The following is a 19369-nucleotide window of genomic DNA, read 5'->3' on the forward strand; positions in this document are numbered from 1 at the left end:
ATTAGGACTGACATCATGTACACAGAGCGTGCTCGACCCCACACACATATGCGTGTTACAGCCCTCGATCAAAGACAAATAAATAGGAGTGACGGTGTGTAAATATGTGTGTGCGTGTGCTTCCAAGTGTTTGTGTCAAGTGTAAAAGCGACACATCCATGGAGGGCAGCCATGTAAATAACTCCAGCTCTGGTCAAGGTGCTCCTCAGTTTGGCACTGGTTTGCCACACCTCCCTTTTTAACAGGACTTTTTCATAGATTTAGCCATACTTGCGTTGATCGTTCTACAAATAGCTTGAATTTCTGATGTTATCGGCAAGTCTGCAATTGGGCAATTTACACTAATTCCCATGAGAGTACCTTCACACCCATTAAGACATTATCAGATGAACATATCAGAGGTTCCCTGCGACAGTTTTATTCTACTTGGCAAAGCAAAGAGCTAACAACAGCTGACAAATGGCAAATGGAGAGATATATACGGTACCGCTGCAGATCTGCTGACCAGGTAAAAAAAGGTTAACATGCTCAACATAACTCAATATCGTGGCAAAACGTTGACATGGAGGATTTTTTGGGGGAAATACATTTTGCTTCAAGCTCACTGACAGCTTAATTAAAAGTCATGTGTTCGGGTGCTGATTATGATGCTAAAATCAGCCCGAGGTTATAGAAAACGACCTACCGTCACCTAAAGCTCATTAAATTACACTTATTACACTTGTTATCTTGTGTCCTTCATCATGTAATAAAACATGGGACATTCATTTGCGTGCCTTAACCATCCGTATGCATTCTCTTCAGCCTTCCTCTTATTACTCTCTAGCAAGAAAGTACATGAAACAAATTGTCCACGTGTTCCTTTGAAATACTCTTTGTAGATGCCTGTGGATGCAACTGTGGCTTTTGTGCCACTGTCCACACCTAACAGCTCCTGCTGTAAAGTGCACACGCAAACAACAACTGCGGAAAAAAGCCACTGATTCTCTGCAAATTCAACAAACTTTCTGTGGCATTCTTTAATTCACCTCAACACTTCCTTGACTTCAGTGATGTATTATGTACAGAAAAAGTGTCGGTGAATAAAAAAGCACTACATGTAGGACTCTCTCTGCTCACAAGCACCAAGCTGCCAAGCTTTAAAACTCATTTTTAATGGACTTTCTGCACGATATTCAGTCTCCTCTTTACAGTAATAGCACAGAGGAGAATGGAAACCCAAAGTGGGCCATGGAGTACCTGGAGGCAGTTAAAAATACCAGGAGAGTTCTGGGTGTTTTCCATCCCACATTCCCAGCTGCAGATACTCCCTCTTGTTCTTTAAGGCATGTTCTACACATAGTTTGGATTTGTGCGCAAATTTTTGGCAAATCACTCAACACTTACTTAGTTTTTGTAGCAAACATATAGAGCCACATGATGGCACTGTAGAGCACGTTATAATTCTTATCCAAATACAATTTTATTCGTCATGGAGGAAAAGAAAAAGGTAGTCACACTCACATCCAGCTCACACATCTTTCAAAAAACAAAAAAAAGCACCTCACCTGTTCGAACTCCTTGAGTGTGTGAGGCTGGAGAGGAGGAGAGTTGTCTGTTCCATCACAGCACAAATCTGAAAAAGAAAACAACAATTAATCGGATTAACGAAAGTTAATTGGATTTATTCCAACCTAATATAAATGAGAGCTACCTGTCATGTGACCTGTGGTCTTGGATGAGGACTCCTCTTCCACAGTACTGTAGGAGACACGGCAAAATGCAAAGTCAGCAGCAAACAAAACAAAAGAAAAAGCACACAAAAGAGACAGAGTGACAAACAAAAAGGGACATGTTAACCAACACCGGCAACATTTTAAACTTTTGAAACGTTCATTGCTGTGTCATCACACAAAATAAGCAACTAGCAGCCTCACTTTGAGAACAAAACCCTTTTCTTTATATCAAAAATGCTCCTAAACTCTATTCATTACAACGGCATGACCTCATTTGCACCTCAGTAGAGGAGTGGGAGTCATCAGGGGGTCTCAGCAGGGGAGATAGGAGGTGTTGGAAGGAGCCTCTGGGTCAGAGTTCAACTGACCCTGAATATCTGCTGCCCAGCAACAAAGACTTTGTCTTTGTGGTTACAATCTTGTCTTTATCTAGTTAGAACTACACCCGAACAGGGTGCAGGAAAATGCACTGAATGCAACTGAAAGCACACAATAAAAGTAGACCAAAACACAATGTCAGTGGCATATCAGTGACCATGCAACAAAGCCCCTACACCCAAACATACAGTAGTACTGTGTACCCATTATTTTCTGTTGATGCAGTACTTCACAGCCCATCAGTGCACGATAAATTCCTCTGACAGCTGCTGCTTGGGTCGTTAAATGTAAAGACAGTTGCTGCATGCCTCGGATTTTAAAGTCCACCAGGTGGGTAAATAGTTGTGTGCAACATTGCTGTGATGGGCAGGGCTTCGCATTTCACAACTGTTTTCTTAATGCAAACACCAGTGAGGTGGTCCATATGGTCACAGTGTCCCTGTGTGAGGGAGGGCTCATTGTGATGCAGCAACCCAGATATAATATGGTGATTTGCACTGAGAATTTGAGCGGGTTGCTATTACTAAACCAGCATTACGTGTAGAATACCCGACGTTGTGGAGAGTGAAAGTAAAAAAAAATTTCATCCTTTTATCTGGCCATGTATGAGTGGAGGAATCACCTCTAGGCCATCTGCATTAAGTGTCTCCCTGGCTGTTTTCCAAATGCAGAACTGGGCCATTTTTTTAACTGCCCTATTATCCTACTGCATCAAAATGTATGTTCCGTTCTGCAAATTAGGTCCAAATCAACCTCAGGAAGCACAAGTTTAATCCGAGAATGTTCTACAAATGTGGATACATTGAGGAAAAAAAAAAAAAAAGGAAAACATTCCTCCTATCAAAGTCAATAGCGGCCTCAATAGCTTTATCCCCCATCCATAAAGCAAGCAGCAGTGATAGCTACAGCCAGATGGGTGCAGAAAATGGCCTGCTGTATGACATGCCAAACAATAGGTTTCACCATCCTAACGGGAAGATGGTCTGGTTATGTCCGACTACGGTTTGTCTGTAAGGTTTTTTTTTAAATAAAATATCCAATGAGCGCCAGTTTCCGCTGCGGTGTCTCCCCCCCTCCAGCACACGATTCACATCCCACCTTACCTCTTTGACTCTCCCCAGATTTGCTCCGGCGATGATGAGCTCCAATCCATAAAGGCTGATCTTTCAGTCAGCGGGCATCCATGCCGCAAAGCCGCTGCCTTCAAATCACCCGTCCATTATGACCGTTCCAGTGAGCAGAAGCTACAGCCGTTACACAAGAGCATGTTATCTGCAGCGGTCGCGTCGCCGCTCTCCACACCGTTCAGGTTAGGAGATGTGTGTGTGTGTGTGTGTGTGTGTGTGTGTGTGTGTGTGTGTGTGTGTGTGTGTGTGTCCTGGAAAAGGATGCGCGCCCCGAAACGCGAACAAGGAGGTTGCCGAGCCCCCACACAACAGAGCAGAGCCCCTTTTGTTCCACCACAGAGGAGAAAGGAAACGCTTTTCAAGACAGAAAACAACTAAACGTGGAGTTGTCTCGTAATTTACTGGCAAAAGCACATTTTTTTCCAATACAAAACACCTCAAGCTGTGTTCAAAATAAAACTTCTTATTGGAGCTTTTGCTGTGACAGGACACCACGAGGTCTGGGTGAATAAATATACACATTAAGCTGAACAATTACACAACAACTATGGTGTCAGAATCGCTCTTTGAAGGTAGAAAAACACAATGCGAGAGTGTTAACGAAATACTTCGAATTTCTGTGATTTTCTGTGATTTTACTTATAAAATCACTTTGATAGGCTACATCGAGAACAACAATGTTGTTTCTATAGCCCATTCCATTACATGTAAACCCAATGTGCTGACAGAATATGAGAGAACCACACAAATAACTAAATCCCACAGGAGAGGGCCGTACAGGTTCACATGCATCCCATATTTCATGTGGTTATTCTAAGATTCTTTAAATGCTTTTTTTTTCTCTTTGCAAAAAAAGTCAGCAGATGTAATTGATGAGTGGATTTGAAACATTTTTTACAGAGGTTACTTCCCATGCATCTAAAATCAGAGATTATGTGGTTATTTTATGGAGTACTCAGAGCCAATGCCTTGAACAAAATCCCTCTTGAAACTATAGAAGCAATATAAACAGTGAAGTCTGAATAACAAATAGCCAAATAATTTCTTTGAGCTAACAAGAGGACACTGTGAGAACACTGCAGTCATATATCAGCTCACAGATTCCATGTATGAAGTAGTATGTGATTTGATTTGTATTTTCTTTACCACAGCGCCCTCCTGTGGGCTGTAGTTGCCACTGATTAGCTCTGCAGTGCTTGCCGGTGTGCGTCTTTGTGTTGTGTATGCCTGATGCAGCATTATGAGTGAATAACAGCACTGTATTTTGATGGCGTTCGTTCATCTTCTCTCTTACAATAAAATATCTGATCTTCCAAAGTACACTGAAAGCTTTTGGTGTCATATTACGTTGAGTTGTGGATATCTTTTCAGCTCTGTTATTGCCACTCAGTGTCCCAATGTTAGCTGGTATCCACTGGGGGGGGAACCAAATGTTTTATGTCAATTGAAGTTTACAGTTTACATTTACAGTTACAGAGTTCACTGTGCACATACACATTTGGCTAGACCCTCTCAGGGATGTGGTGGAGCAACGGATGAGGAGGAAATTAGATTCTGTTTTGGAGAACAATAAACATCCTCTCCACAGCATCCTGGCAGGACAGAGGAGCAGCTGCAGTGAGAGGCTCATCTCGCTGCGCAGCAGGACTGAGAGGTTCAGGAGGTCCTTTGTTCCCACAGCCATAAGGCTTTTTAACAGTGACTGCTGATATGTTCTTCTCAAATTTATTTAAATTTATTGATCTATTTATTCAGTCATTTATTATTATTATTATTGTTGTTGTTGTTGTTGTTTTTTTTAATACACACTCATTGTAAATATAAAAAAAAAAAAAGACTACTTGACTAATTTGAATTTCCCCCATTGGGGGATGAATAAAGTATTTTTCTATTCTATTCTATAAATTCAGTTGGCAACCATGCAAAGGTGCTGTCTTGGTAACTGTAAATTGTCAGTAGGTCTGAATATAATCATGCTTGATTGTACATCTTTGTGTCAGCCTTGTGGTTTATTGGTGACTTGGCCAACATGTTACTATTGCCCAATGGCAGCTGGGACTGCATCAAGTTTTTTGTGATCCTCTGCACTATAAAGCAGGTATAGCGAATGGATATTTCTATTATTAATAGTAGTAGTATTTGTATTATTCTATTTTTTTTTTAATTCCAGGTAGTTATGGTAGTACTGTCATAGTTTATAAAAACATGATGATGATGCAGGTTACATACCATAAATAAAAGATAGTTACTGATAAAACAATAGCCATTTATATTGTAAATTGTAAATTTTATAAAATACGACAAAAAAACAGTGAAAACTACAATATCTAACTACAGCACCTTACTGGACCTGCTGCTGCTGGTAAATTACAGCAACTTTAGAATGAAGAATCCTCAGTGACACACATCCAACAACTAAAACTGCCACTGCTGCTGCCATTGTGCCAACAGTCTGAAACTAACTTTACACCTGGCTTTAAGTTATTTAAGTTCCAAGTGTTGTCTAAGTAAGGGGGATAGAAAATGATAAGAACATCTGATAATATGGTAGTGCAACCGCTATGTTTAGGACCTATGATGAACATATAATCAAATTTTGCGACACTTGAGGCTTCTGTTCTTTGTTAATGTATATGTTGTGACTACACATCTGAGTACACGGGAAAAAGTTTTGAATGAGTCTGACAAATGCTTTTTCTTGTTTCTATAATTCATACAGAAACTAAAAGCTTTTTCACAAACAATCCAAGTGAAATATTAATGACCGATCTGAAAAAACATTTTGTACACTGTAAAATGTTTTCCTGTCTTTATTAAAAATAGATAGGCAGATACAACTGGGGCATCTTCTCTTGGTGCATGTTGTACTAGATTGACAACTATCTCATATGCTAGAGAGGAAAGATAAATGTGTTAGCATTCAGCAGGAAAAAAAACTGTCTGAAGCTATGAAACTGTAATTTTGGAAATAAAATATCATGTACGGCATGCTCATATTGATTCTATTTTGTTTTGTTGTTGTAATGTCATAAGTCTAGGAATTTAGTCTGGCATCATATGTTTTGACCACAAAAGACAGTAGATGTCAGTAAAGGACCAGTGCAGCATATAACCCATATAAAGGTGGAACAAACCACAATAATTACAACATGGTTCAAAACATTTTCAGTCTTAGACAGAAATTCTTTTTCACAATGTTTCTTCACAATTATCAGCTATCACTGGTTATCATACCTAATTTCCCTTCCGGGATGAATAAAGTCATCTATCTATCTATTTATCTATTTATACATCACAATAAACATTGAAAGTCTGTGTCAGCCGGAGGTCTTCTATCTGTTTCAATATTTGCAGTTATTTTCCTTTGCATGACTAAGTCCTCTTCTCAAAGACCACACGGGGTCCTGTCCTGGCGGCTCGTGGTTCTGTGGAGAGGATCCAGATGGCAGGGGCTTTCATAAAGTCGCTGTCAACCATTTTAATCTCCTCTGCCCGAGCCATTGCTTCCAGTTCAGGAGAGGTTTCAGGGGACCAGTCCGCCATGAACTTGTCCTTGGCCTCGCAATAGTTAACTATCACTTCCTCAGGCTGCTCCCCTAACAGCCTGTCTGGAAAACAAAGAAGGAGGAAAGAGGGAAGAATGAGATGCCAAAGAAAAGCGCTCCCAGTAACAACATTGAGTGTTTTCTTGTTTAAATCATTAAAACGGCTACAAGTACAGTAACAAACCTGCAATGTCATGGATGAGGTCTTTGATTAAGTGGCCAATGATGGCATAAAGAACAGACACCACGACTAAGACGGCAATGAGTAGGTAGAAGACATAGGTAGGCAGGTAGATGGCATCCCGAGAGGGGGGGATGTAAGACTCGTAGAGTATGGTGCCATCTTCGTCCCTGTAACGAATATTTAAACCATCCACTGGTGCATCCAGTGCTGTGTTGTAGTCTGCGCTGTCATCCATCGAGTCCACTTAATATCTCAGAGCTATCGCAGCATTACGAAGCCAGCATTAGGATTTAATCTGACTGTGCATTCTATGCAAAAAGATCTGTAAGAGATACATGTGGTTATATGGTTTACAATGTTCAAAACCAAATAAGAGTCTACAGTGTGTGAGTCTGACCTCACATACTGTTAACAACAAAGCTGCGGAAAGTTTAGCAGCTTGAATGAATAGAAACTATCACGGCAAAGATCCTCTAATGTGCAGGCTTTTGGCTAAACTCTGCAATATGTAAATCTAATTTGAATTAAAAATCTGTCTCACCTTAGGAAGCACTTCATTTTGTCTTCTAGTACAAACTCCCGGCGTGTCTGCTCATCGAGCTAAGCACATGGAAAATAGATAAGCTGCAGCAGCTGCTCAACGACAGCAGAATGACTGTGAGCACAGGTTGTCTATCTGTCTGTCTGTCTGTCTGTCTGTCTATCTATCTATCTATCTATCTATCTATCTATCTATCTATCTATCTATCTGTCTGTCTATCTATCTATCTATCTATCTATCTATCTATCTATCTATCTATCTATCTATCTATCTATCTTAGGTTAGGTTAGGTAACTTTACTCATACCCTTCATAGATTTGGTTGCACTTAAAAGAGTTGGCTACTTACACACACACACAGACAACATGTAGGACAACGACAGAGACAGTGACACAACAGTGACAACAGCGCTTCAGACATGGAAATATGGATAAAAAGTATACTAAAAGCTATTAGTATCAAAAGACAGAAGATAAAACACAGAATAAAAGCCATCATGGCAGATACAAAAACAGGTCAGAATAAATAAATAGATAGATTAAGAAGGCTGTACTGTTGATAAGTTAAAAAGTTATTGTATAGTCCAACAATAGCCTAATTACTATTTAACGTTTCTCTATATCTCTTTGTTTTGCAAACAGGCATTTTCTACCTGCGGCCTGATGTGAGAGGCTGAAATTCACCACAGTGGGTGGGAGCCATCTTCTAAGATAGACCCAGCTAGCCTCTATAGGTGCTTAGTTTGTAGGGATTCTGGGTTTAGCTTTTGGTTCAGGGAGTTCTTATTTTTTAGGGATAGGTTGCCGAACCAAGAGGATAAAGGATATAACAGATTCAATGAAGCAGAGGTAAAACATGGTGAGTATTTTACTGTCAATATGAAAGGAGGACAGTTTCCTCAGACAATAGAAACGCTGGTTCCCCCTTCTTGTACACAGCTTCGCAGTTTGCCTCCGAGTTAGCTTATTGTCGACGATGGCCCCAAGATATTCATAGTTTTCTGTTTTCTGTATCTATCCATCTATTCAGTCCAGTTGTGCTTACATCAGCACTGGACCGTATGTGACATGGATGATGTACAATAATCCTCGGCTTTTATAATTAAGGTCACCACCCCTGACACAAGCAGGTATTAGAACAAGGTGAGATGGATTAATGAAAGCAGACAAGACACAACAACCCACTTGTATTAATAACTTGTTTACTTGAAAGGAAGATTACTCCAGCACCAGTACAAGAGAAGAAATGTACATTGTCTTCAGACCCACACCAGAGCAATACGTAATGTAACAGGAGGATCGAGTTTGACCAGTGTACTTGAAGTGTGTGTTTTCATACATCTTTGTGCATGATGCATAAACATCTTACATTAATATCGTTTCACATATCAAATCAATAATTTAATCATTTGTTTCCATTCATATTAATAGAGTGCAGTGTAATGAAATTAACTCTTTTGGATAATGTTTACATTGAATACTTAATAAAGAAAGAAAGCATTGTTTGTGCATGAGCACAAACTACAACTATCGGGGTTTTTACATCAAACAGCTTGCACAATACTAAAGCAAGAGAACACTGATACTGCATTGAAAAGACATGTTGCCTGTGACAGATATGAACTGAGATACTGCTGTGACACAGTGACCAAAACTCAAAGGGAGGTGGCATAAGGGGCGACGGAGCAGGCGAAGGTCACACTATGAGTGGAAATCCTTTTTTCTCCGGAGTAGGATGAAGTGATGGCGCTTCTCAGCGGAGGAGTGGTGGATGGATGGCGGCAGCCTCCGTCTCCCTGGTGGAAACCAGGCAGCAGCACATTTTTTTCTTTCTCCGTCCCCAGCCCATCTCCTGTCTCCGTCAGCTTACTGGAGATGCTGTGCCGCTGCTCTTCCTCTATTTCCGCACTCCCTCCCTCTGGATCCTCTTCCACTGGTTTGGGGCCAAAGATCCAGTCTGTGAGAAGAGTCGACATAATTAGGAAACTCAACGAAATCTTTCTTTCACCGTTTTAAAACATGCTATTGAGTTGCATTGTGGAAAAGCAGAATATTTTCTCTTTTTTTTTCCAACTCAAAGCTAAGCATCGTTATGTCTCAACAAGTCCTGTATGTGGTGCAAGTAAATGATATTTCTAGAGCGTCAAAACTAAACAACCGGAGTGCTTCTTTAAGGTGCTATTTCAACAGCAGTATACTGTTCAGAATTGCACAGTTGGCATTCACCTTAATGAACTGACAATCACACCGTTGGAGGGGTTGTCCACTGTACACAAACCACAGGGTGAATATGAAGAAAACTGTCATGAAACAACAGAATTAGCCATAAGAGGGGGAAGGAAAGAACAACACGTTGATGTAGCCCAAGCTCAAAAGCTCAGGGACAGAAAGGACTCAATAACACCACGAACATGGACGTCAAGAGTGGACACAGTGACAGATAGGTGAGGGAGGACGTCTGTTCCTTCCTGAGGTTACCTGCCAGGTCATGCATCAGGTCTTTAATCAGGTGACCCACTATGGCATAAGTGGCCACTATAATCAACACCACTCCGACCAGGACATAGACTACACTGCGTGGGAGAGTTATAGCATCCCTCGCTGGGGGGATGTAGTCCACAAAAAAGGCCTCCTCCTCCTCTTTTCTTCTGTAGAGCTGGAGGAGCCGTCGGTGGTCAAACACCAGCTGGGTGAGGTTCAAAAGCTGAACTCCTCCTGAGGTATTCAGGGCCACAGGTTGCTGGCTCATGGTTGAGCTGCTTTCTGAAACGCTGTCAGTTAGGGTTTAGGGTCTGTTTCTTTGGGTGATGACGGATTTATTGTCCTGTTGCTGATCCGTCTTTCCTTCCTTCACTGAAAATATTTGGAAAAGAGGTATCACAGTAGGGAGAGGGCCTGAGCATTAGAAGATTGTGAACATTTTCTGGGGCTGTGGAGAATGGCAGGTTTGTGTGAGAGATGGAAATGTTAAGGAGATTTAGAAATGAACACACAGTTCTTCCCCCCAATAAATAGATATATAAAAATGGAATCCACCAGACAAGTAAGAGCTGATAGGATACGAGTGCTATTTCTCCAACTATTTTGTCAAGACTCAAGTCCTTAATTTCTTACTTCTGCTCTTTTTCACAGGGGTCTTTGGTCAAATTTCCAGGAGACAGAGGGGTGTAAGACAGAGGATCGGGGAATATAGGGCAGACAGCGGTAACAGGATTGAGTCGGTCATAGAGCAATATCAGCTTTCTATGCAGGGATTAGAGATGTGTGTGTGAGGAGAGGCAGTAATGCCCCAAAGAGGCTTACGGTTATCCTCCACCATGTTTCATACAAATCTGTGTACATATGACATACAAATTAAGCAAAACTACTTTCTCTGCTGTTTAAATAGACATCACTTAATGCGTGCTTAACTTCATCTTAAGCACAGCAGGTCCTCTTTTCTATGTTCTACAAATATCCTGTCAAACAATTAACTGATTTATAGCGAATAGCTAAAACTAGCAGATGCTGTTCTTTACAACTTACATACATTTGTAAAAGATGAGACAATGAGAGATGTAAGGGAAGATGTGTGAAAAATCTACAATGAATTACCTGTCGTCAAGAATAGAGACAGCTGCTGAGCTCTTTTCCTTGACTTGCTGTTAAAAGGGCTTCCAAATGGGGGTGCATTCTATCGTGACAGCTCTGGAAATAAACAACAACAAAGACACAACAGAGGGTTAAGTTAATTTAAGAAAAGGCTTGCTGTAGTGGCACCTCTTAACATGAAAACCCAAAAACCTTTCTTCTACAAGCAGGCAATTAAGGAGTTATTCAAATGCTTTTTCATCCTCACAGATCTTCATGGTGCAGCATCAGGATCAGGATGATGGTGTTTTCCTCTAAGACTTAGACTCATCTTCTTTTGTTGACGCCATTGTGTAAAACTCGCGCCTAAGAAACTTCCATTCCATGATGGTGAAAATGACATTCATAACTATAATGAACCAAGTGACCGGATGCAGACCAAAGTAGAAGGTGTCTGCCATGCGGTGGAGAGAGACTGAGGAGGTTGATGGAGAAGCAGACCAAAGGTGCATATGAAATGGATGTGTTTCGATACGAGACTGTCAAGGGGAGGGAGGGGGCCTGTCTGTGTCGCTATCAGGGTCTTCTTAAGCAATCCTTGACAGGATTTGGTTGACACATGTCACAGTCACCGGCTTTTCACTGAGTCAGTAGACGGCAAAACAGAAGATGGAGTTCCTTTGGTGTCATCCGGGGAACAGTTTGAGCCTGAGGGGTGGTGCAGTTTGAGCAGCTGATTTACACTCTGACAAACACTTACTACAAGAGGACAATTCACACAAAATAAAACATGTACATTTCAATAGAGATTACCTGAAAGAAGAACTCCTTGCTCACTCGTTCTCAGGATTCTACGAGTATAGTACGATTGAATTTACAGAAGGTATCCAGATCTTCTCCAAGAAAGAAAAAAAGAAAAAGAAAAGAAAAGAAAGCAGACTGATTGCAAATTTGACTACACAAAAAAAGGGCTACACTGCTCCTAAGCAAATTAAAACCCAGTCACTCAGTCGGGTAGATCCATGGTCACTCCCTCAGGCTGGGCTGACAATCCTCTGCGGTTTGTCTTCTGGCTCCCCTAACCATTTGAAGTAGGCATCGCCCATGAGGAAGATCCAGAAAATGATGGTTATAGAAGTGTTTGCAGTAACGATGAAAATGATCAAAGGGTTTATCATGGTGGCAGACTAGGTGAAAAAAAATCTGTCACCTCAAATGAAAAAAAAAGTCTGTCTGCTGTGTGGCCAAAGGGTTGTGTATAGTCGCCTCTCCAACTGCTTCGACTCTCTTCACGGACTCCCCACCCCTCTCAACTCTCACTTTCCACTGGTCACTAGGTTTCTGTGGCAACAGCAGCATAATCCTCTTCAGGAGCTTTGTTGCAGAAGATAAGGTTGCATTAGGTGTGGGCCTCCTTTACATATCCATAAGATGCTGTTACACAACAATACTTGCCCTCTTTTTAACATGCACAGAAAACTGCGGTAGAGGCCAGAGGTTTTTTGTACACAGGCTGTGAGAGAAATGTTTTTACAATGATGCATTTTAAGTTACACCCTGGCTTAAAAGAATAATTAACTTTGTTCTGAACTTTATGTTCTCAGACGGATATAATCCAGAATCTAATCAAGTCTTGAAACAACATGTGCAGGAGTTCTTAATCTTACACAAAACGGGACAGATGGCTCCTTAAATGAACCGAGGGGTCACAGGAGTTCACCAACTGCATGCTATTAGAAGGCAAAAGCATAAAATGAAGTTCAGTGTTTCAAAGGGGAACAAAACCCCTTCAAGGAAAGAGTTTACTGGAATGCTGGAATGACAGTGGAATGCTGTTAGCACAATTAGCACCGATACTTCACAGTCCAGAGGTTCTGGGTTTAAACCTGCCTCTCATCTTATGGCTTTCTGCAGCCAGACTACTGGACTTCAGACTGGATATGACACGTGCCTCATCTGTACCTCTTTTTCACAAACTCCAGATACTTACTATTCATGATATCAATATCTCTCAAATATGTGGTTTTATTTATGGTATATTCAAGTCATAAAAACTTTCCAGAGCACTTTAAATTAGACTTATTTTAAATCAAATTCACAGATCCATTCTTATTCAACCCGACAATCTTTAGATCTTCATCCTCCCAAGATTGCTTACGTGCAGAGGTCAATTTACTATCAAATGTATTGGTTCCAAATTATGGAATAGCTTTTCCCATCTGGCAAACAACTGCTTCTGTATCAAATGTTTCCAATTCATACATGAAACACACTTTTTTATCATGTTCATATTTTTGTTTTTACATTGCTATTTTTGTTATTGTCATTATAACTTGTTGTTGAATTTATACATATTTTTTTTCTATTATCAGTTCGTTATTACTTTATGTAGATATAATATTCTCTGTAGGTTAATTTTCTATTCCTTATAATTATGAAATTTTAACAATAGGTGGAGGCTTTAAATAAGCCCATCTGGGTTTTTTGCCTCTCTCTGCACTTTACATTATTTGCTTTCTTTGTTTTTATGTAATTTTAACTGTGCAAAAATAAATAAGTAAATTTAAAAAATGTAAAAAAAACAAACATAAACTTAATTAACCTATTTTAGCACAACCCCATTCGTTGTCTGTTAATTCAAGGACAATTTACCAAATCCTGTTGATCATATGCGAGTGCTTGAATGGAACAACGCCAACTCTTGTCAGATGTGGGGCTTTCCTATGTGCCAGTTTGCTCTTTTAGGTAATTGAATTTATTTCCGATACTTAATGGATCAATTATTTTAATCTAGTCTTTTATTGTTTGTAACTTGTCCTTCCATTTTTAGTGCTTTATTGTCTTATATAATTTTGTGTGGTTATTTTTTAAATTTGATTTGGTGCAGATCTTTGGTGTTTTAAATATGCATAAATAAACTGACTAGACTTTCTGTGTGGAGTTTTGTTGTCTCTGTGCCTGTGTGGACTTTCTGTGGGTGCTCCTATCAACTCCCTCAGAGCCAAAACATGCATGTTTGGGTAAGTGGTGATTCTAAACTTGACATAGATGTAAATGATTATCCATCTTTCCATGATTAGCCCTATGATGGACCTTAAACTGGCCAAAATGTACCCAACCTTTTTCCAGATGTCAGCAGGGACCGACTCCATCTCTCACAGACAGGATGGTTTCCAGCAGGTGGCAGTCTGTGCAAACTTAGAGTTCATTTTGGCTATACACTTCAGGCAAAATCAAAAATGAGTTATTTTATATAACTCACGATTCTGCAGCCTTTGCGGTGCTTTCCATTAAAGTTATTGCGATTGGACATGACTCCTTGATGTAGCCTAGTGGTCCTGAAGGGCCAAAACAAAAATAGCAATGTAAAAACAAAACAACAACAACAAAACTGAAGATATGATAATATTTCACAAAGCACAACGGTATGCTTTCTATAGCACACTGTTTTTTTGTGTGTGTGTCTCTAACATTGTGTTTTGCACTTGAGGGCCATTTTATCTAAGAGCCGTGTGCAAGAAACAGGTAGACTCAGTGCAAAAGAGTGGAAACTCTGAAAAACGCTGTCATAGCACAACGAGGGACTGAATTGAAACTTTTCTGTCACACACCACACGCAGTGGTATGAGATTACATGCGGTCTGCAGCCTTTAGAAATAAACCTACCAAGCCTCAACCTGCCTGCAAGAGGCAGTAATGTGCTGGGAGATATCTATCCTTTTGGAGATGCATAAGAAGAAGAAGATGAGTCCTCAGTTGAACTTTGAAACTTACTACTGGAGATCAGGCGTGTTGGAGCTCCACCGTTGCTTCATCGCGGATCAAAAGGCAACGAGGGGCACTCCTTTAAATCCTCTCCCTTCCTCGGCTGCGGTGGACAGGACGCTGGCCTTTGACATGCCTCGTTTGACGGCCCATAAACGTGTTTAGCTCGAAATATTTAATTCAGAACATTTTTGAAAAGTTATTTAAGATTTTTAAACAGCACGTTTGCAAGAATGCGGCCGCCGGTTGAAGTCAGCGTGTTTCTGCTCTCCCTGTTGGCTCCTGGAGTTTTGTTCACAATGAACAACATCCCTGCGTTTCAGGAGTAAGTGTGTGATGCATGTTCTGAGATCATCTCTGTCGAATCTTCATGGGCCGCTGCATTAACTCTGGGCACGCTGATGTTAATGAGTGTATGATTACTGTTGAGAATCCGCAGAAAACAGGATATTTACAAGCCTTGAAAGTAAAACCAATGAAGCCAATAGGAAATATGCTATATAGCTCTGTTCAGGTAATTGACTAAAGCTTGAATTATTTTCCAGCCTGATCAATGTTGACTGTTTAGAGCAACTCATGAATGATTCAAGTCACAAGATCACGTGACTTGGACAGTGTACAACCTTCAGAACCTATGACATCAGTCTGAATATTTGCAATATGAGAGAGGAATTTGGGCTGCAACCAGTTATTTTGATCTAATTTTCATCAGTTAATGGTCATTCTCTTTGTAATTCTGTGATCAGCAACTTGTCAGAAAGTTGGCATCTTTCTGATACAATAAAGCACCAAATGAAGCATGCAAATGGCTTGTTTTGCTCCGAAAATCCTTCCACTCTGAGCTTCTTAGCTAGAAGAAGTGAATATTGCAAGTTTTTGCCAAAAGGAAAAACAAGTAAATAATTGAATATCAAATGTATCATCATTATTATTATTATTATTATTATTATTATTATTATTATCAGTCCATCAGTGTACCCATTGCTTTAGCTCAAATTAAACGGATGCCTCCACCTTCACCGCAGACCTCTTCCTATCCTGGGAATGGGAATGTTTATCCTGGGGTCGATTCTTCTCCTCCTCCTCCTCACAGTTCAAGACAAGACCAAAGTGGACCCTCTATTCTATGGTACAAACACGCAGCTTAATGCAAATGTGCGAAACAAAGGCAGATTGCTGTTATTTCATTGTGCTTGTATGTGTGTGAAGTTTTTGCAGAGTTTTCCTTCACCTGCATGGTGGGCTTGACCAATGCTTTAGAGCAGGATGGGTTCATCTCTGGCTTCATGAACTTCTACATTAAGATGGTAAGGAGACTTTTGTTGAGTTTAACCTTGTCCTTGTTGTTTTTTTTAACACTCTGATGTATAAATGTTTTGATTTAAGAAGTTCATGTGTCACAAAAAATTTATTTCATTGAATGACGCGCTGTCTTTTCAGGGTGAGCCTCATCTTAGTACAGCCTATGCTGTGATGATGTCTTATTGGGAGGGTCTTGTGCACTTCAGCCTCTTCCTTACAATGATCCACCGCATGTTTACAGGGTAAACTGTTGCCTCACGACCATCACAACCTGTCAGCTTTGTGTTCAATGAGACCTCTGTTGAAACCTGTTGATCTTGTGTCCACACAGGAAGTCCTACAGAAGTCTGGGCCTTCTGTGGGCGGGCTCCTCCATTGCTCAGCAAATTGTCTTCATTCCAGGAGTTGTCATTGGTGAGAGCTGCCTTCATTCAAACACAATGTTTGGTCAGAACTGCAGAAGTAGTTAGCGAGCGTATATTGACAATGTCCTCGTTCGTTCAGGTAAGTATGGGTCAAACATTCGACCTGCCTTTTGGAGGAACGTCCCCTTCTTTTTGGTGCCTTTCTGGGCAGCGTCTCTGCTCTTTAGCAAACCGAGGGAGATGCCAGTCATCACAGCAGACAAGGTAAGGTTTATTTTGTAAAGATCTGTGTAAACTGAGTATTCTTTAAACACCCAGAGGTGAGAAGCAGAACAGGAATCAAGTACTGCATGCAAATATAAAAAAGTTTAAAGTGAAAATGTGAAATTGCTTATCTTTGTGAAAAGAAACATTGATTTGTAATTATTTTGAATCTCCTTATTCCCAGTTTGCATATGAAAATTTGCATGTACCCATGCAAACCAAGTTCAGGTTGACATTTCAACACTGTAATGAGTTACTGCAGATTTTTCAAAATGACCTATTTTGACATGTTGTATTTGATTGGCTTTTCAAAATCTAAACAAATTCCCACATTAACACAGACATTAACAGTCTCTGGATGATCCCGAGTAAGTTTTGCAATGACTGGTCCAGTTGTTTCTGAAGAGGACTAATTCAGAAAATATGGAGATGAAATCAGACATTAAAATGATAAGAATAATTTTGACTCCTGGCCAAGCATTTTCACAGATGATTTTAAAAAAAATGTCAGCTTGACATTTACAGCAGCACCTATGGGAGCAGCACCTTAACTTTTGGGGTGTGACTAGTGGAAGTAGTGGTAGTGGATATTTTTTTTTTCCTCTGCTTTCTTCTTCAACTTATAGGGAAAAACTGAGTTCCAGCATTAAACAATCTGATCAAAGAAAATGAAAGAAAACTGAAAACAACAACCTCTGCTGTTTGAGAGCAGCGGCTTTAAATTTCAGTAAAACACATTAACTTGAAAATGTAAACTGAAATAAACATATTTCTGTGAGGCCACGGAATCTTTAGTTTAACTACGATTTCCTTTTGGAGCAACTTTACCTGAGACTGTGTGTGTGTGTATGTTGAGTAGATTGCTGAGGAGCAGAAGAAAGGTCTGCTGTCTCGACCTGCTGACCTGCTTCTGTGTCTCCTGCTGCTGGGAGCCGTAGCCTTCTGTGTTTTCAGAGGCTTTGTAAGTAAAGGAACACCAGGCTTGCGGTCTCTGTTCAGTGCTGATTGCGTTCATGCAGACACGAGTTAACGTGTTTCGATACTGTATCTGTTTTTATGTTGTGCTCCAGGTGGTGCTGGACTGTCCTCTGGACACCTGTTTCACCTACATTTATCAGTACGAGCCGTACCTCAAAGACCCGGTTGGCTTTCCCAGGGTTATGGTCAGTCCCCGAGACAAAAAAAAAAAATAGATCAACCAAATACATTCTGTATTCTTGCTCAAAAGGATATCTTATCTTATTGGGCACAATTCTTTTAGATGCTGGTGTATTTGTTCTACGCTGTGCCCCTGCTCACAGTCCTCATCTATGGCCTAAAGACTCCTGGCTGCAGCTGGATGTTGGACTGGACCATCTTCTTAGCAGCTGCTATGGCTCAGGTAACTTGGTTATATTTTTTTCTGTCATTGACACTCATTGAAAAAGCAGAAGTCGGTGCTCCTTGCTGACCTCCTCGCCTCCTTTCCTCTCTAGACTCAATGGTGCCATATCGGAGCATCACTGCATTCCCGCACTCCCTTCACATACAGAGCCCCAGTGGATAAGCGGTGGGCTGTTATGACCCTCAATGTGGTGCTCGCTCTTGTTCCAGTTCTGCTGGCTCTGCGCTGCCACACAAACCCTGGTTATTTTATGAAACCTGTTCCAAAGGGACAGGCCGATGAGGAGAAAAAGAAAAAATAGACTACACGCCAGTTGCCTACGGTCGAGGATTACTTCTCGCTGTGACAAAGGTGTTGTTTTCATGGGACTTTTTTTGTGCACAAACTGCATTGAACACACACTTTTCAACCTTATTACTCGGAGGGAATCCAAGAACATTATTTTCCGAGTCAGCTGTTCAAAATCTTCCACCTCCGGCACTCCCTCCATGGACTGTTGGACCCTGATAAGGCTGTTGATGGAGGTGAGGACTGTTATCAGATCGCACAGCTTTCAGGTGATACCCACTTAGTGTCCTCCCAAACTTGGACTACTAACCTGGATCGTATGAGTCAGCTATGCACCACTATAAGAGTGAGGATATGGTTATTTCTTAGTAGAAAACCATATCAAAAACTCCACAGGTCCACTGTTTCTAAATATTTTTACTCACTGGGAATCTCGTGTCAGTAAAAACTATCAAAGCTTTCGTCCTGTATAAACTGTGGGTGTTTATTGAATGTCAACAGAATCCACTGAATATTTAAAAGTCTGAATAACTGAAGAACTGCTGATAAGGAAGACGACTAATTCGAGTTGCATTTAACTTAGTCAAGCTGAAGATTTGCGTACAAAAGCACTAGACTTACAAGATATACAAGATGTTCATCACCATTCCTTCAAGCACAACAGGGTGTCTTCTTTTTTTGTGTGTGTATGTGTAAACGGTCCAAATTTATAGAAACTGAACTACTCTTCTTTTTGGCCTGTTCAATAAACAACTTCAATGATCTATAAAATTGTTCTGTCCGTCAATGTACCATCTCAGCTGAGCACCTCCCTTTTTCGCGGTGAGTCTCTCTCAGGTGGACACAGACACTGAGCTTTTCACCTTCGGCATGTCTGTGCCTCTAAACTTACACAAATGAATTGATTCCAAAAACTAAGTGGTTTACTAGCTTAACTGCACT

The 19369-nt window shown here is 40.6% G+C and overlaps 2 protein-coding genes and 1 long non-coding RNA gene across 4 annotated transcripts; 1 reads left to right on the forward strand and 2 right to left on the reverse strand.

The window, feature by feature from the left end:
• Window positions 1-1547: 1547 nt before the first annotated feature.
• Window positions 1548-3414, reverse strand: LOC142399116 (uncharacterized). The gene is made up of 3 exons (XR_012772846.1): window positions 3197-3414; window positions 1694-1740; window positions 1548-1615 (listed from the first exon to the last, which is right to left on the reverse strand). It is a non-coding gene; the product is annotated as an uncharacterized LOC142399116 (long non-coding RNA).
• Window positions 3415-8674: 5260 nt separating this feature from the next.
• LOC142398347 (uncharacterized) lies at window positions 8675-12368 on the reverse strand. 2 transcript variants are annotated; one of them, XM_075482309.1, is made up of 5 exons: window positions 11873-12368; window positions 11084-11176; window positions 9968-10342; window positions 9716-9789; window positions 8675-9446 (listed from the first exon to the last, which is right to left on the reverse strand). In XM_075482309.1, exons 3-5 carry the CDS (start codon window positions 10236-10238, stop codon window positions 9387-9389), a joined length of 405 nt encoding a protein of 134 aa, XP_075338424.1. In that variant the 5' UTR covers window positions 10239-10342; window positions 11084-11176; window positions 11873-12368; the 3' UTR covers window positions 8675-9386. The 2 variants fall into 2 exon arrangements, 1 of the variants encoding a protein (XP_075338424.1); XR_012772783.1 differs by lacking the exons at window positions 9716-9789; window positions 9968-10342 and having other exon boundaries at window positions 11873-12358.
• A 2328-nt stretch (window positions 12369-14696) lies between these two features.
• LOC142398348 (transmembrane 6 superfamily member 2-like) lies at window positions 14697-19146 on the forward strand. Its single transcript, XM_075482310.1, has 10 exons — window positions 14697-15149; window positions 15850-15953; window positions 16034-16131; window positions 16265-16368; window positions 16458-16540; window positions 16631-16755; window positions 17615-17716; window positions 17826-17918; window positions 18017-18136; window positions 18231-19146. Exons 1-10 carry the CDS (start codon window positions 15058-15060, stop codon window positions 18438-18440), a joined length of 1131 nt encoding a protein of 376 aa, XP_075338425.1. The 5' UTR covers window positions 14697-15057; the 3' UTR covers window positions 18441-19146.
• Window positions 19147-19369: the final 223 nt, after the last annotated feature.

The sequence above is a fragment of the Odontesthes bonariensis genome, chromosome 14 (assembly GCF_027942865.1).
Source record: "Odontesthes bonariensis isolate fOdoBon6 chromosome 14, fOdoBon6.hap1, whole genome shotgun sequence".
Classification (NCBI taxonomy): domain Eukaryota; kingdom Metazoa; phylum Chordata; class Actinopteri; order Atheriniformes; family Atherinopsidae; genus Odontesthes; species Odontesthes bonariensis.

What these genes read in the sequence shown, in the direction of transcription:
- LOC142398347 (XM_075482309.1), bottom strand. Translation starts at nt 10,238, where the DNA reads ATGAGCCAGCAACCTGTGGCCCTGAATACCTCAGGAGGAGTTCAGCTT. An exon ending in CCTGATGCATGACCTGGCAG is followed by an intron (nt 9,790 to 9,967) that starts GTAACCTCAGGA and finishes GTTTCATGACAG; the next exon opens with TTTTCTTCATATTCACCCTG. An exon ending in GTGATTGTCAGTTCATTAAG is followed by an intron (nt 9,447 to 9,715) that starts GTGAATGCCAAC and finishes CTCTTCTCACAG; the next exon opens with ACTGGATCTTTGGCCCCAAA.
- LOC142398348 (XM_075482310.1), top strand. Translation starts at nt 15,058, where the DNA reads ATGCGGCCGCCGGTTGAAGTCAGCGTGTTTCTGCTCTCCCTGTTGGCT. An exon ending in TCTGTGTTTTCAGAGGCTTT is followed by an intron (nt 17,717 to 17,825) that starts GTAAGTAAAGGA and finishes GTTGTGCTCCAG; the next exon opens with GTGGTGCTGGACTGTCCTCT. An exon ending in TTGGCTTTCCCAGGGTTATG is followed by an intron (nt 17,919 to 18,016) that starts GTCAGTCCCCGA and finishes CAATTCTTTTAG; the next exon opens with ATGCTGGTGTATTTGTTCTA.